Source organism: Scyliorhinus canicula, chromosome 1, assembly GCF_902713615.1.
Source record: "Scyliorhinus canicula chromosome 1, sScyCan1.1, whole genome shotgun sequence".
In the NCBI taxonomy this organism is placed as follows: Eukaryota; Metazoa; Chordata; class Chondrichthyes; order Carcharhiniformes; family Scyliorhinidae; genus Scyliorhinus; species Scyliorhinus canicula.
In genome coordinates, this window is record NC_052146.1 from 218,923,792 (window position 1) to 218,937,151 (window position 13,360).

Below are 13,360 nucleotides of genomic sequence, written 5' to 3' on the forward strand. Positions count from 1 at the left end.
CATTTTTCAGTGCCTGCGGATCTTTTTGCCCAAACCTTTTTTTAAGGAAGTAGAAAAGATGATTACCTTATTTATTGGGGGGTGGGGATATGTGGCGAGGATTTGCTGTTGCAGAGAAGGTAGCAGTCAGGGAGGGGTTGGTTCTCCCAAATGTACTGTATTATTACTGGGCGGCGAATGCGGAGAAGGTGAGGAGCTGGGTTAGAAGGGGAAATCCCAGTAGGTTAGAATGGAGAGGAGTCTGTGCAGGGGGTCGGGGTTGAGGGCGTTGGCAACAGCGCCACTCCCGGTGGCGGTGTTGACGATCTGAATGCAGTTGCGCCAGCACTTTAGGTTGTGGGCGGGGTCAAAGGAGATGCCATAGGTTTGAGCCAGGAAAGTGGGATAAGAGTTTTCAGAGATGGGAGGAGAGGGGAGTTAGGGAGTTATTAAATGATTTGTTTCTGGGGGACCAGTTTGCGAGGCTGGAGGAGCTGGGGGAGAAATATGGGTTCTGTCAGGAGGAGATGTTTAGAAAAATGCAGGTCCGAGATTTTGCTAGGAAGGAGGTACAGAGCTTTCCAGTGTGCCGGCCCCCACACTGTTGGAAGAGGTACTGACGACAGGGGGAAAATGGAGAAAGGGGTGGTGTTGGCGATTTATAGGGTAATTCTGGGGAAAGATAATGTATCACTGGAGGAGATTAAGGCAAAGTGGGAGTAAGAGTTGGGGAAGGGTATGGAGGATGGGTTGTGGTGAGGTGCTCCGGAGGGTGAATGCCTCAATCCTGTGCGAGAGGTTGGGGCTGATCCAGTTGAAGGTGGCGTATAGGGCACAAGTCACATGGACGTAGATGAGCCGACTCTGAGGGGGTAGAGGATGTTTGTGAATGCTGTGGGGGGGTCCCGCAAATCACGTTCATATGTTTTGGTCTTGTCCAAAACTGGAGGGTGGTCTTCAGGGTAATCTCAAATGTGGTGCATGTGAAACTTGAACCAGGTCCCCTAGAAGCCATATTCAGGGTGTCGGATCAGCTGGGGTTAGAAACGGGTGCGGTGGCAGATGTCTTAGCCTTCACCTCGCTGATTAGCCAGAGGGTCCTGTTGGTGTGGAGGTCGGCTTCTCCGCCTATGCCTCGGCGTGGCGGGGGAACCTGCTGGAGTACTTAACGCTCGAAAAAGTGAAATTCGGTTGAGAAGGATGGAATGGTTCTACAAATCATCGGCTTTATCATGCATTTTAAAGAATTGGATGACATCGAACATTAGGGGGCCGTTTTGGAATGTATAAGTTATTGATGATGTCAGGGTTGATAGTGGATTCCAGATTCTTTTTCTTTGGTGTTTTGCATTTAAAATGTTGGGGGATGCTTGGGGTGGGTGGGATGAAGGGAAATGTTGACCAGGGGATTGTCGTTGGCCAGGGGATTGTCATTGTATTTGTTATTGTTGATTGTTTGTTGGTGGGTGCAATTTGATGAAAATGTGAAAAAGAATAATAAAAATATTTTTTTTGAAAAGTCTATTCCTTACATTTGGAAAAAATTCCAAATAAGAGCTGTGAATTTAAACCTAAATAAATATAATGTTTTATGAATATCAAGTGCTGCTGCAGAGATAAGTACCTATGCGTGTATAATTTTTACTTGAATTTGATAAATTTATCCCCATCACAATTAAAATCCTGACCCTTAACAAATCCGGCAGAGAATTATTTGTTCTTGATGCCTGCAATAAATTAGAATTAATCCACTTGTATACACTGCACCGGTGCAGAAAAAAACACTCAAATTGTCTCAGGATCAATCCTCTCAAAACCTTCATCACTTACATTCCACGTTCCACAAGTCTAACTGTTAGCTTACACTTCAGAATGTTTCCGAAAAACAATTTACTGAATTCCTTGTGGCGACTTTGCTTTACCTTTCAGATTTTATGGTGTACACATGCTCACGTTACTGCAAATCAGAGAATCCCTACAGTGCCATTCTGCCCATTGCATCTGCACCACCCTTCGAAAGACCACCCTACCCAGGCCCAATCCCTATTCCTGCAACCGAACCATCAGGGGTAATTTAGCATGACCAATCCACCTAACCTATACATATTTGGACTGAGAGGGGAAACCAGAGCACCCGGAGAAATCTCAAGCAGACATGGGGAGAACGTGCAGACTCCACACAGTCACTCAAGGTCAGAATCACAACCAAGATCCTGACGCTGTGAGGCAGCAGTGCTAACCACTGTGCCACCGTGCTTCAAACAGTTGAAAGCAGATCATAGCACAGTTTTCAGCATGTCCTTACAACTTTGGTGAGGATCTCTTGCTAAACCTGCTAAAATCTGGATTTGCCCTTGCAAAATCCACAAAAGCTCTGGAATTCAAGACTTAACAAATCATTCTCAGTTTCATTTTCTGCTTTTCGTTCAAATCCTTTGATACCTTAATTCAAAATAACACTAATAATTGCAGTCTTCAAAATGTAGGCCCAATATTCACAGCCTTTTGCAGAATAGGATCCAGATTTCCACTTCCCCTTGTGTGAAAAGATAATTCCTGATTTCACTCTGAAATGGCCTCACCTTGCATGGTGGCGCAATGGTTAGCATTGCAGTCTCATAGCACCGAGGACCCGGGTTCAATCTCAGCCACGGGTTAGTGTCCATGTGGAGTTTGCACATTCTCCCCATATTCGTGTGGGTCTCACCCCCACAACCCAAACGTCGTGCAGTCTAGGTAGATCGGCCATGCTAAATTGCCCCTTCATTGGAAAAAATAATTGGCTACTTTACATTTATAAGACAATTAAATAAAATAGCCTCACTAATTGACACCTTGTCTAATACACCAAGCAGAGAAAATAATTTCTCCCCACCTACCCTCTCATATACATCTATCATTTAAAACTTTTAATCATCACCTCTCAACTTCCCAAACTAAAGGCCATATTTATGAAATCTGTTCTGACAATTAAGCCCTTCAATGCTAGCATCACATTGCGAGCCTGCACTTATCGCCTCCAAGATCAATGCACGTGTTCCTGCATTTCAGTACCTAAACTGAACACAGTACACAAGATGGAGTCTAAACAAGACTTTGCACAACTGAACAATCAGCTCACTTTTGAATCCCAATCATTTGAAACAAAGGCCAAATTGCATTACTTTTTATACCTGGACACAGCTTTTAGTGATTTGTGTTCAGGGACACCCAAATCCCTTTGCTCCTCCAGATTATTGAGCTTCATACAAGAAGGTATTCTGACTGGTCTTCCTCAGGTCCAGAATGCCTCACATTTTAACACCATAAAGACATTGTTGAAATGTTGTTGAAGCTTTTTGTCTTGCACTCGAGGACAAAAGCCACATTTCAAACAATCAAAACAATTCTTACTGATGGAGGGAAAGGTGTGGATTGGATAACAATTTGACTTGTTATGGTTTTAAACCAGACCCCCAAGCTGTTGGTAAGATCCTATTAGGGGCTTATAAAACACTTGCTCAATAAAGCCACAAGATCCACAGGTTTTGAACAAACAAAAATAAACTTTATTATGCAAGATCAGACAGATAAAAGAATTTATAACATCTATCTTAGATTCTAACATTCAAGTGTGAGGTACATGTGAATTAACAAGCCAAGTGTGGTCGAACACACCACAAGTAAATGGCAAATGCGACAAGATAGAGTCCATGGATTTCTCAACCCAGACATCAGGAACACGGAGAGTCAATAAGTCTCGTGAGGAATTCCAATATTCACTTCAAAGATCTTGGCTTGGAATTTGCCAAGTCATTCCAACTCCGACGACATCAAAAATGGTCCACCTTGCAGGGTTTCAATTGCATCTCCCAATATTCTGTTCAACTGGATTCCCAAGTCTGCACCCATGCACCAACTTGCAAGTACAACTTCAGTTCTTCACGTGAAGTCTGCAATCCACAGCCCTTTTCCTATTTGGAACCTCTTTTCAGTGCTCCTCTTTTTAACTGACTGGTGACCTCTTCCTGCCCTTGTCCCTCTCTCTGGGATTTTTCTTTTGAGACCTCTCCTTCTCCCCTCCCCTTTTTGATATTTGTCTTCAGAAGCTTTATACATATGGGCATTCAGTTCATTTCACAATGTTTAACGGGCAAAAGCCAAATTTCAAACAATCACAACCTCTCCCTGTTCCCTCCCCTTAGGGATCTTTGTCTTCAGTAGCCTTATACAAGTTAAACAACGTCATATGGGCATTCGGTTCATTTTGTAATGCTTCTTCCATTGTCATGGACTGCTCTCCCCTTTACAATCTCTTCCTGCCCTCCTCTCTGTCCCTGCCTGGGACTCTTCTTCTCGGTGGTGCACCATTTCCAATCATCTGACCCGGGTTTTAGCGTGCACAGGCATACTGGGCCAAATACAAACTCCCCATGTGTTATTCACTCCTGGTCTGCAGATGTGCAAAAATTCCAAGACCTGTCGGGACTGGAGGTTCCTAACGTTTGGGTAAGTTTGATTTTCATAACACTTGGCCCCTTGGAAGGGAGAACTTTACTACAGTGAAGGTTTCTTTACAATGGCTTTTTACAAGAAGCTATCATAACCTTCAAAAAATAGCTTATTACATACTATACAGGTAACCTCTTCATTTTTCTCTATTGCTCCACAATTACACATTGTATTATAAAGTTACAAAGATTGAACAAAACAAAAGCCAGTATGTGTCAACTTAACTGCAGAAGGACATGTTTTTTATTTCTTACTCTTCTCCTGTTAACATGCCTTCTCTGGCTCCTTTTAAGTTTGCTACAGAAACCATGCATGCCTGATTGACAATCAGCTTCAACAGTATGTTCTTCATTCAATTTCCATTGTTTTGATCAACACTCAAAAGTTTATCGACGAGATATACTGGTCTTCTGCACGTGTTCATATTCTTCGAGTTGACAACTGGAAAAAAAGCAACTTCATCTTCATTTCTTTCACAATTTTACCCAATAACTTGTTTACTCTCTTCTTTTCCAATTTTTTTTCAAGCTTTATTAATCTTTTCATTCAGCTTTGAGCCCCAAGACAGGAGCAAAATTAGGTCATTCAGCCTATTGAGTCTGCTCCACAATTCAATCATGGCTGATATGTTTCCCATCCCCATTCTCCTCTCTTATCCCCATAATCCATGATCTCTTTATTAAATCAAGAACCTATCCATCTCTGTCTTAGCAACTACTCAGTACGACTTCAGTTGGCTTTGTATCAGAGCCATCTTTGGAACCCTTATACAAATTTATAAACCCCATATGGCATTCAGTTCATTTCAGAATATTTCATTCATGGCCACTGACTCTCATTAGACTTTTCTAATTCACTTGTTAGAATCTCAATCTGTTATTTGAGATTCACCTTAAATGCTTTGAAAGTCTGGATTTGCCCTTCCATACCATACATCTCACCTATCAAGTTCTCCAGATTGCATCAACAAGAACACCATAACTCTTTTCATGATGAACTTTCAGCAGTTAATCAGTTTTGTTTCTTAATTCTGCATTGAACCAACTCTTTTTATTCATCAGCAATTTATTTCCCTCTTCCAGGCATTTTTCACAACACTGACACTTGAAATTGATAAAGTTTTAAGTGAAGATCTACCTTTATTGAATTTTCTTCAACGTTTATCATTTAGACGTTTCAAGTCCTTATTCAAGTGTTCTACCTCCTTTGACCGAAACTGGTGTTCTCACCAGATCTCATTTTTTTATTCACAAACTCATCCACAAACTGATCTTCCATTTGTGAAAGTTGGTTCTCTACACCAACTAGTTTTTCCTGAACAGTGCCTAATTCTTCATGCAAGTTTTGACATTCTTGGATTTCTGTTACTAACTTTTCTTGGTTCTAGGCTTTACCCTGTTTAACCTTACAAACTCAGGCTCTAGCTACTGTACAATTGGCAAATTGTCCCATGATATTCCTCCTGCGGAATCACTGTTTCTCTCCCCTCAACTGGCTCTCTCGAAACTCTCAGGATGGTAAAAATTTCAAACCTGCCAAATCATTGCCAAGTACAACATCCTTTCCATAGGTAAATTAGGAAAAATTCCCACTGAACAATCCTGCCTACTTTGTCACTTTGTAAATTGACTTTACCTAAGGGAGCAAGTTCATAAATTTTACAACGCTCTGCTATTAATACTTTTTCTTTCAACAAGCCATCTGCAACACAAATTGCATCGCTGAACAGCCCCAGTGCCTCTCAAAATGTTAATTTATTCACTTGTTTTGTTGGAGGAGCAGGGGCACATTTTCCCTTTGAGACAAAACATTCAGGAAGAATCATTTCAACTATCTTTGCCACGTGGAGTCAGAGTTTTACAGTACAGAAAGAGGTCCTTTGGCCCATTGTGTCTGCACCGGCCATCAAGCACCTATCTATTCTGACCACATTTTCCAGCACTCGGTCCGCAGCCTTATATACTAAGGTGTTTCAAGTGCTCATCCAAATGTTTCTTAAATATTGTGAGGGTTCCCACCTCTATCACCCTTTCAAGCAGTGAGTTCCAGTTTCCCACCACTCTCTGGGTGGGAAAACGCTTCCTCAAATCCCCTCTGAATCTTCTTTTCCGTACCTTAAATTTATGCCACCTATTTATTGGCCACAGTAAGGGGAAAGATTTCTTACTACCTGCTCTCTGAACATCTCAATCAAATCCCCCCCCCCCCCCCTCAGCAATCTCTGTTCTGAGGAAACCAGCCCTAGCCTAACTAGATTCTTCTCATAGCTGAAATGCGCGAACCCAGGCAACATCCTGATGAATCTCCTCTGCACCCTTTCTCGTGCAATCACAGCCTTCCTCGTTTGGAGACCAGAACTGCACACAGTACTCTAGCTGTGGCCTAATGAACGCTTTGTACAGCTCCATCACAGCTTCCCTGCTCTTATATTCTATGCCTCGGTTAACAAAAGTATCCCATTTACCTTCTTGATCACCTTATCTATCTGTCCTGCTACCTTCAGAGATCTTTGGACATGCATCGCAACATCACTCTGCACTTCCGAGCATCTGACCGTTCATTGTGTATTCCCTTGCCTAGTTAGTCCTCCTAAAATGCATTACCTCACACTTTTCAGGGTTAAATCCATTTGCCATTGTTCTGCCTATCTGACCAGCCCACCTATATTGTTCTGTAATCTGGCTTTCCTCCTCGCTATTTACCGCACCATGAAATACTCGCTCTTGCCTAAATTCAATTCATTCGCAGAGTATGTCCCAAATCTTTGGAGCAGCTCCAAAAGAGCTCCCACCACCTGGCTCATTTCCAGGATATACAGTAACAGATCATCAGCATATAAAGACACACTATGCTCAACCCCACTCCCGTTTCACAACGCCGAGTTCCTTAGCGCGATGGCCATGGGCTCTCTAACCAATGCAAACAACAAGAGGGGGAAATAGGGACCCCTGTCTCATGCCCCGGTGCAGTGCAAAGTACCCACAGTTCATGTTGTTAGTGCGAACACTCACCATCGTCTCCTTTTTTGTTTAAATAATTTTTATTGAAAAATTTTGAATTTATACAACATCAAACCATACTAAAATACCAACAATAATAATGACAACAATCATGAACCTCCGCCCCTCCTCAATGAACAACCCAACATATTAACAACAGCTTAAATTAACACAATGTTAAGTTACATAACCGTAGCGAGAAAAAAAAATAGAAACTATAGTAAGGAACAGCCCCCCTTGCCCCCCCCCCCCCCCCCCCCCCCGGGTTCCTGCTGCTATTGACCAAGATACCCATCTTTGAGCCAGGAAGTCCAGAAAAGGCTGCCACCGTTTATAGAACCCTTGTACTGATCCTCTCAGGGCAAATTTGACCCTTTCCAACTTTATAAATCCCGCCATGTCATTGACCCAGGTCTCCACACTTGGGGGCCTCGCATCCTTCCACTGCAGCAAAATCCTCCGCCGGGCTACTAGGGACGCAAAGGCCAGGACACTGGCCTCTTTCGCCTCCTGCACTCCCGGCTCCACCGCAACTCCGAAAATCGCGAGTCCCCACCCTGGTTTGACCCTGGATCCAACCACCCTCAACAGTGTCCCCGCCACCCCCTTCCAGAATTCTTCCAGTGCTGGGCATGCACAGAACATATGGGCATGCACAGAACATATGGGCATGATTCGCTGGACTCCCCCCAACATCTGGTGCACCTGTCCTCACCCCCAAAGAACCTACTCATCCTAGTCCCGGACACGTGGGCCCGGTGCAGCACCTTAAATTGGATGAGACTAAGCCTCGCACATGAAGAGGAAGAGTTGACTCTTTCCAAGGCATCCGCCCAAGTCCCGTCCTCTATCTGCTCCCCAAGTTCCCCCTCCCATTTAGCCTTCAGTTCCTCCACTGACGACTCCTCCACCTCCTGCATTACCTTATAGATGTCAGACACCTTCCCCTCTCCGACACACACCCCCGAAAGCACTCTGTCCATCGTCCCCCGCGAGGGCAGCAAAGGGAATCCCTCTACCTGTCGCCTAGCAAATGCCTTTACCTGCAAGTATCTGAACATGTTCCCTTGGGGAAGCCCAAATTTATCTTCCAGTTCCCCCAGGCCCGCAAATCTCCCGCCAATAAACAGGTCCCTCAATTTACTGATGCCCACCCTTTGCCACCCCCTAAATCCCCCATCCTTGCTCCCCGGAATGAACCGATGATTGCCACCCAATGGAGCCTCCATCGAGCCCCGTTTCCCCCCCCGATGCCGTCTCCACTGTCCCCAGATTCTTAGGGTCGCTGCCACCACCGGGCTCGTGGTATACCTCTTAGGGGAGAGCGGCAACGGCGCCGTTACCATGGCACCCAGGCTCGTACCTCTACATGACGCCATCTCCATTCTTTTCCACGCCGCCCCTCCATCACCCATTTACGCACCATTGACACATTGGCCGCCCAATAGTTCCCCAAAAGATTGGGCAGCACCAGCCCGCCTCTATCCCTCCCTCGCTCCAGGAAAACCCTATTCACTCTCGGAGTCCCATGTGCCCACACAAAGCTCAAGATACTGCTAGTCACTCTCCTAAAGAAGGCCCTGGGGGTGAAGATGGGCAGGCACTGAAAGAGGAACAAGAACCTCGGAAGCACCGTCATTTTGATGGACTGCACCCTCCCCGCCAACGACAATGGCAGCATGTCCCACCTCTTGAACTCCTCCTCCATCTGATCTACAAGCCTGGTGAAATTATGTTTGTGAAGAGTCCCCCAGTCCCTGGCCACCTGCACCCCCAGGTACCTAAAACTCTCCACTGCCTGCCTAAGCGGGAGCCTACCAATTCCTTCCTCCTGGTCTCCAGGGAGCACCACAAACACCTCACCCTTGGCTAAATTTAGTTTATAACCTGAAAAGGTCCCAAACTCAGCTAGCAGCTCCATCACCCCCGGCATCCCTCCCACCGGGTCCGCCACATACAGTAACAGGTCATCGGCATACAACGACACCCTATGTTCCTCCCCACCTCGCACCCAACCTCTCCACCTCTCTGAATCCCTCAACGCCATCGCCAGCGGCTCGATTGCCAATGCAAACAACAAGGGGGACGGGGCAACCCTGCCTGGTCCCTCGGTAAAGCCGGAAGTACTCCGACCTCCTCCCATTCATGGCCACGCACGCCATCGGGGCCTCATATAGCAGCCTCACCCATCTAATAAACCCTTCACCAAATCCAAACCTCCCCAACACCTCCCATAAGTACCCCCACTCCACTCTATCAAAGGCCTTCTCCGCATCCAGCGCCACCACTATCTCTGCCTCCCCCTCAATCGCCGGCATCATGATGACATTCAACAATCTCCACACATTCGTGTTCAGCTGCCTTCCCTTCACAAACCCTGTCTGGTCCTCGTGTACAACCCTGGCACACAGTCCTCTATCCTGGTGGCCAGGATTTTTGCCAGCACCTTGGCATCTACGTTGAGGAGAGATATGGGCCTGTATGAACCACACTGCTGGGGGTCCTTGTCCCTCTTTAAGATTAACGATATCAGCGCCCGCGACATCGTCGGGGGCAAAGTCCCCCCTTCCCACGCTTCATTAAGTGTCCGCACCAGCAAGGGGCCCACTAGGTCCACAAACTTTTTATAAAATTCCACCGGGAACCCATCCGGCCCCGGTGCCTTCCCTGACTGCATCTGCCCGATCCCCTTAACTAGCTCCTCCAGCTCAATCGGCGCACCCAACCCCTCCACCTGCTCCTCCTGCACCTTCGGGAAAGATAGCCCGTCGAGAAACCTCTCCATTCCCCTCCTCTCCACCGTTGGCTCCGACCGGTACAGTTCCCCGTAAAACTCCTTGAAGACCTCATTCACCTCTACCCCCTTCCGCACCACATTCCCACTCTTGTCTCTCACTCCAGCAATTTCCTTTCACCATCATCTCCTTATATAACAGCTGCACCCACACCACAAACTTCGGCCCAATTCCAAATCTTTCCAATACCACCATCAAGTAACCCGACTCAAGCCAATCAAAAGCCCTCTCTGCGTCCAGCGCCACCAGCGCCTTCTACCCCGTTGGAGACAGGATCACAATCAGCAACCTCTTTACATTCGAGAACAGCTGCCTTCCCTTCACAATCCCAATCTGATCCTCCCCAAGTTCCTTTGGAAGACATCCCTCCAACCTTGACCCTGGTACCTAGGCCTCGATATCAGGCAAGGGAGGAGTTTGCAGGGGCGCTGATAATAACTTTCAAATCCGCTGAGACAAGGTGCCAGCAGACTGGAGGATAGCTAGAGTGGTACCATTATTCCAGAAGGGAAGCAGGGAAAAAGCAATTGCAGGTGAGTCTAACTTGGTACAGGTATCAGAGCCCCTGCAAACTCCTCCTTTGCCTCATATAGAGATATAGAGGCCTAGGTGCCGGCGTCAATGTTCTCAATTGTGAGGAGGTTGCTGAATGTGATCCTGTCTCCAATGGAGAAGGAGACAGAGGTGGTGGTGGCACTGGATGCAAAGAGGTCTTTTGATCTGGTTGAGTAGGGTTACTTGCCAATATCTTGGCATCTACATTCAGTCGGGACATCAGTCTCTACGACCCACACTCCACAAGATTCTTATCCTTCTTTAGCAGCAACAAAAACAGACCAGAGAATTGGGGGGGGGGGGGGGGGGGGGGGGGGGGGGGGTAGCAGCCCAGAGGGGACGGAAGGGGCAGGTTAGCAGCCCAGAGGGGACGGAAGGGGCAGGTTAGCAGCCCAGAGGGGACGGAAGGGGCAGGCCAGCAGCCCAGAGGGGACGGAAGGGGCAGGCCAGCAGCCCAGAGGGGACGGAAGGGGCAGGCCAGCAGCCCAGAGGGGACGGAAGGGGCAGGCCAGCAGCCCAGAGGGGACGGAAGGGGCAGGCCAGCAGCCCAGAGGGGACGGAAGGGGCAGGCCAGCAGCCCAGAGGGGACGGAAGGGGCAGGCCAGCAGCCCAGAGGGGACGGAAGGGGCAGGTCAGCAGCCCAGAGGGGACGGAAGGGGCAGGTCAGCAGCCCAGAGGGGACGGAAGGGGCAGGTCAGCAGCCCAGAGGGGACGGAAGGGGCAGGTCAGCAGCCCAGAGGGGACGGAAGGGGCAGGTCAGCAGCCCAGAGGGGACGGAAGGGGCAGGTCAGCAGCCCAGAGGGGACGGAAGGGGCAGGTCAGCAGCCCAGAGGGGACGGAAGGGGCAGGTCAGCAGCCCAGAGGGGACGGAAGGGGCAGGTCAGCAGCCCAGAGGGGACGGAAGGGGCAGGTCAGCAGCCCAGAGGGGACGGAAGGGGGAGGTCAGCAGCCCAGAGGGGACGGAAGGGGCAGGTTAGCAGCCCAGAGGGGACGGAAGGGGCAGGTTAGCAGCCCAGTGGTGGTGGGGGGTTTAGCAGCCCAGAGGGGGGGGGGGGGGGGGGGGGGGGGGGGGGAGGTGGTTAGCAGCCCCGAGGGTGGGGGGGGGGGGTGGTTAGCAGCCCAGAGGGTGGGGGGTGGTTAGCAGCCCAGAGGGTTGGGGGGGGGGGGTTTAGCAGCCCAGAGAGGGAGTGGGGTTAGCAGCCCAGGTGGGGGGGGGGGGGTTAGTAGCCCAGAGGGGGGGGGGGGGGTTAGCAGCCCAGGGGGTGGGGGTGGGGGGGTTAGCAGCCCAGGGGGTGGGGGTGGGGGGGTTAGCAGCCCAGGGGTGGGGGGTGGGGGGGGTTAGCAGCCCAGGGGGTGGGGGTGGGGGGGTAGCAGCCCAGGGGGTGGGGGTGGGGGGGTTAGCAGCCCAGGGGGTGGGGGGGTTAGCAGCCCTGGGGGTGGGGGGGTTAGCAGCCCAGGGGGTGGGGGTGGGGGGGTTAGCAGCCCAGGGGGTGGGGGGGGGGGTAGCAGCCCAGGGGGGAGGGGTGGTTAGCACCCCGGGGGGGTGGTTAGCAGCCCAGAGTGGACGGGGAATCGCGACGCTTCCGTACCTACCCGCAGGATTCCGACCATTTTCTCGTGCAGGATTTTAAAGTCTTGTTGCGGCAAGTCAGGGTAGAGCTGCTCTTTGAGCATTTGTTCGGTGATGCCCGGGCTCTGATAGTATGTGATCTGGGCCAAGCCGCCCAACAGGCCATTGAGAGATTTGGAACACTGCTCCGCCATGACATCCCAGCCTGATCCGTACTGACCCGCCGACCTTTCACCCCTGCTGGTCACGTGTGTCCTGCGGCAAGCTGCCTGCAGCTCCCCCCTCCAGTTCAGAGCTGGAACTGCAGAGACTCAGTCAACAGTAAAATGGGCAAAACACTTCCCAAAACATGTTCTTATTCCTGATGCTCCCTTTTGTGACTCAGGGATCACATTTTTTTCTTAAAAAAATATCACATATAAATAAATTCGGTCCAACCTCTTACATATGAACTAGCTGACCTCCCTTAGTAATGCTGAAACTTTCGGGCGGGATTGTCTCAGCCCAGGGCCAGGCCGGAGAATCCCACGACACGCGCAAAGAATCCCCGCGACGGGCGCGAATTGCACCACGCTGCCCCGACACAATTCTCCGCAGTGCCATTGGCCAATGGCGCCGGCGTGGTTGGCACAGCGCCAGTCAGGGCCCACTCTACGCGGCCAGGCTGCCGATTCTCGGCCTGGGATGGGCCAAGCGGGCATCGTGAAAATGCCGGGTCCCACCGGCGCCGTCCACACCTGCTCTCAGCTGGAGGGACCTCAGCATGGAAGAATCGGGGGTAGCCTGTGGGGGGGAGGGGGGTCTGACCCCGGGGGGGGGGGGGGGGGGGGGCCTCCGATGTGGCCTGGTCCGCAATCGGAGCCCACTGGTCGGCAGGCCGGCCTCCCTGGCTGGGGGCTTTGTTTCTTCCGCGCTGGCCCCTGTAGTCCTGCGCCATGTTGCATCTTGGCCGGCCTGTTGAATGAAGCCAC

The 13,360-nt window shown here is 49.6% G+C and overlaps 1 protein-coding gene across 1 annotated transcript in view; it reads right to left on the bottom strand.

Annotated features, from left to right (window-relative positions):
* Window positions 1–12,641, bottom strand: part of commd1 (copper metabolism (Murr1) domain containing 1) — a 144,819-nt gene extending 132,178 nt beyond the window's left edge. Inside the window, exon 1 of the mRNA XM_038807898.1 lies at window positions 12,413–12,641. Coding sequence (XP_038663826.1) covers window positions 12,413–12,583 — 171 coding nt within the window. The 5' untranslated portion in view covers window positions 12,584–12,641. The remainder of the gene's footprint in view (window positions 1–12,412) is intronic.
* Window positions 12,642–13,360: the final 719 nt, after the last annotated feature.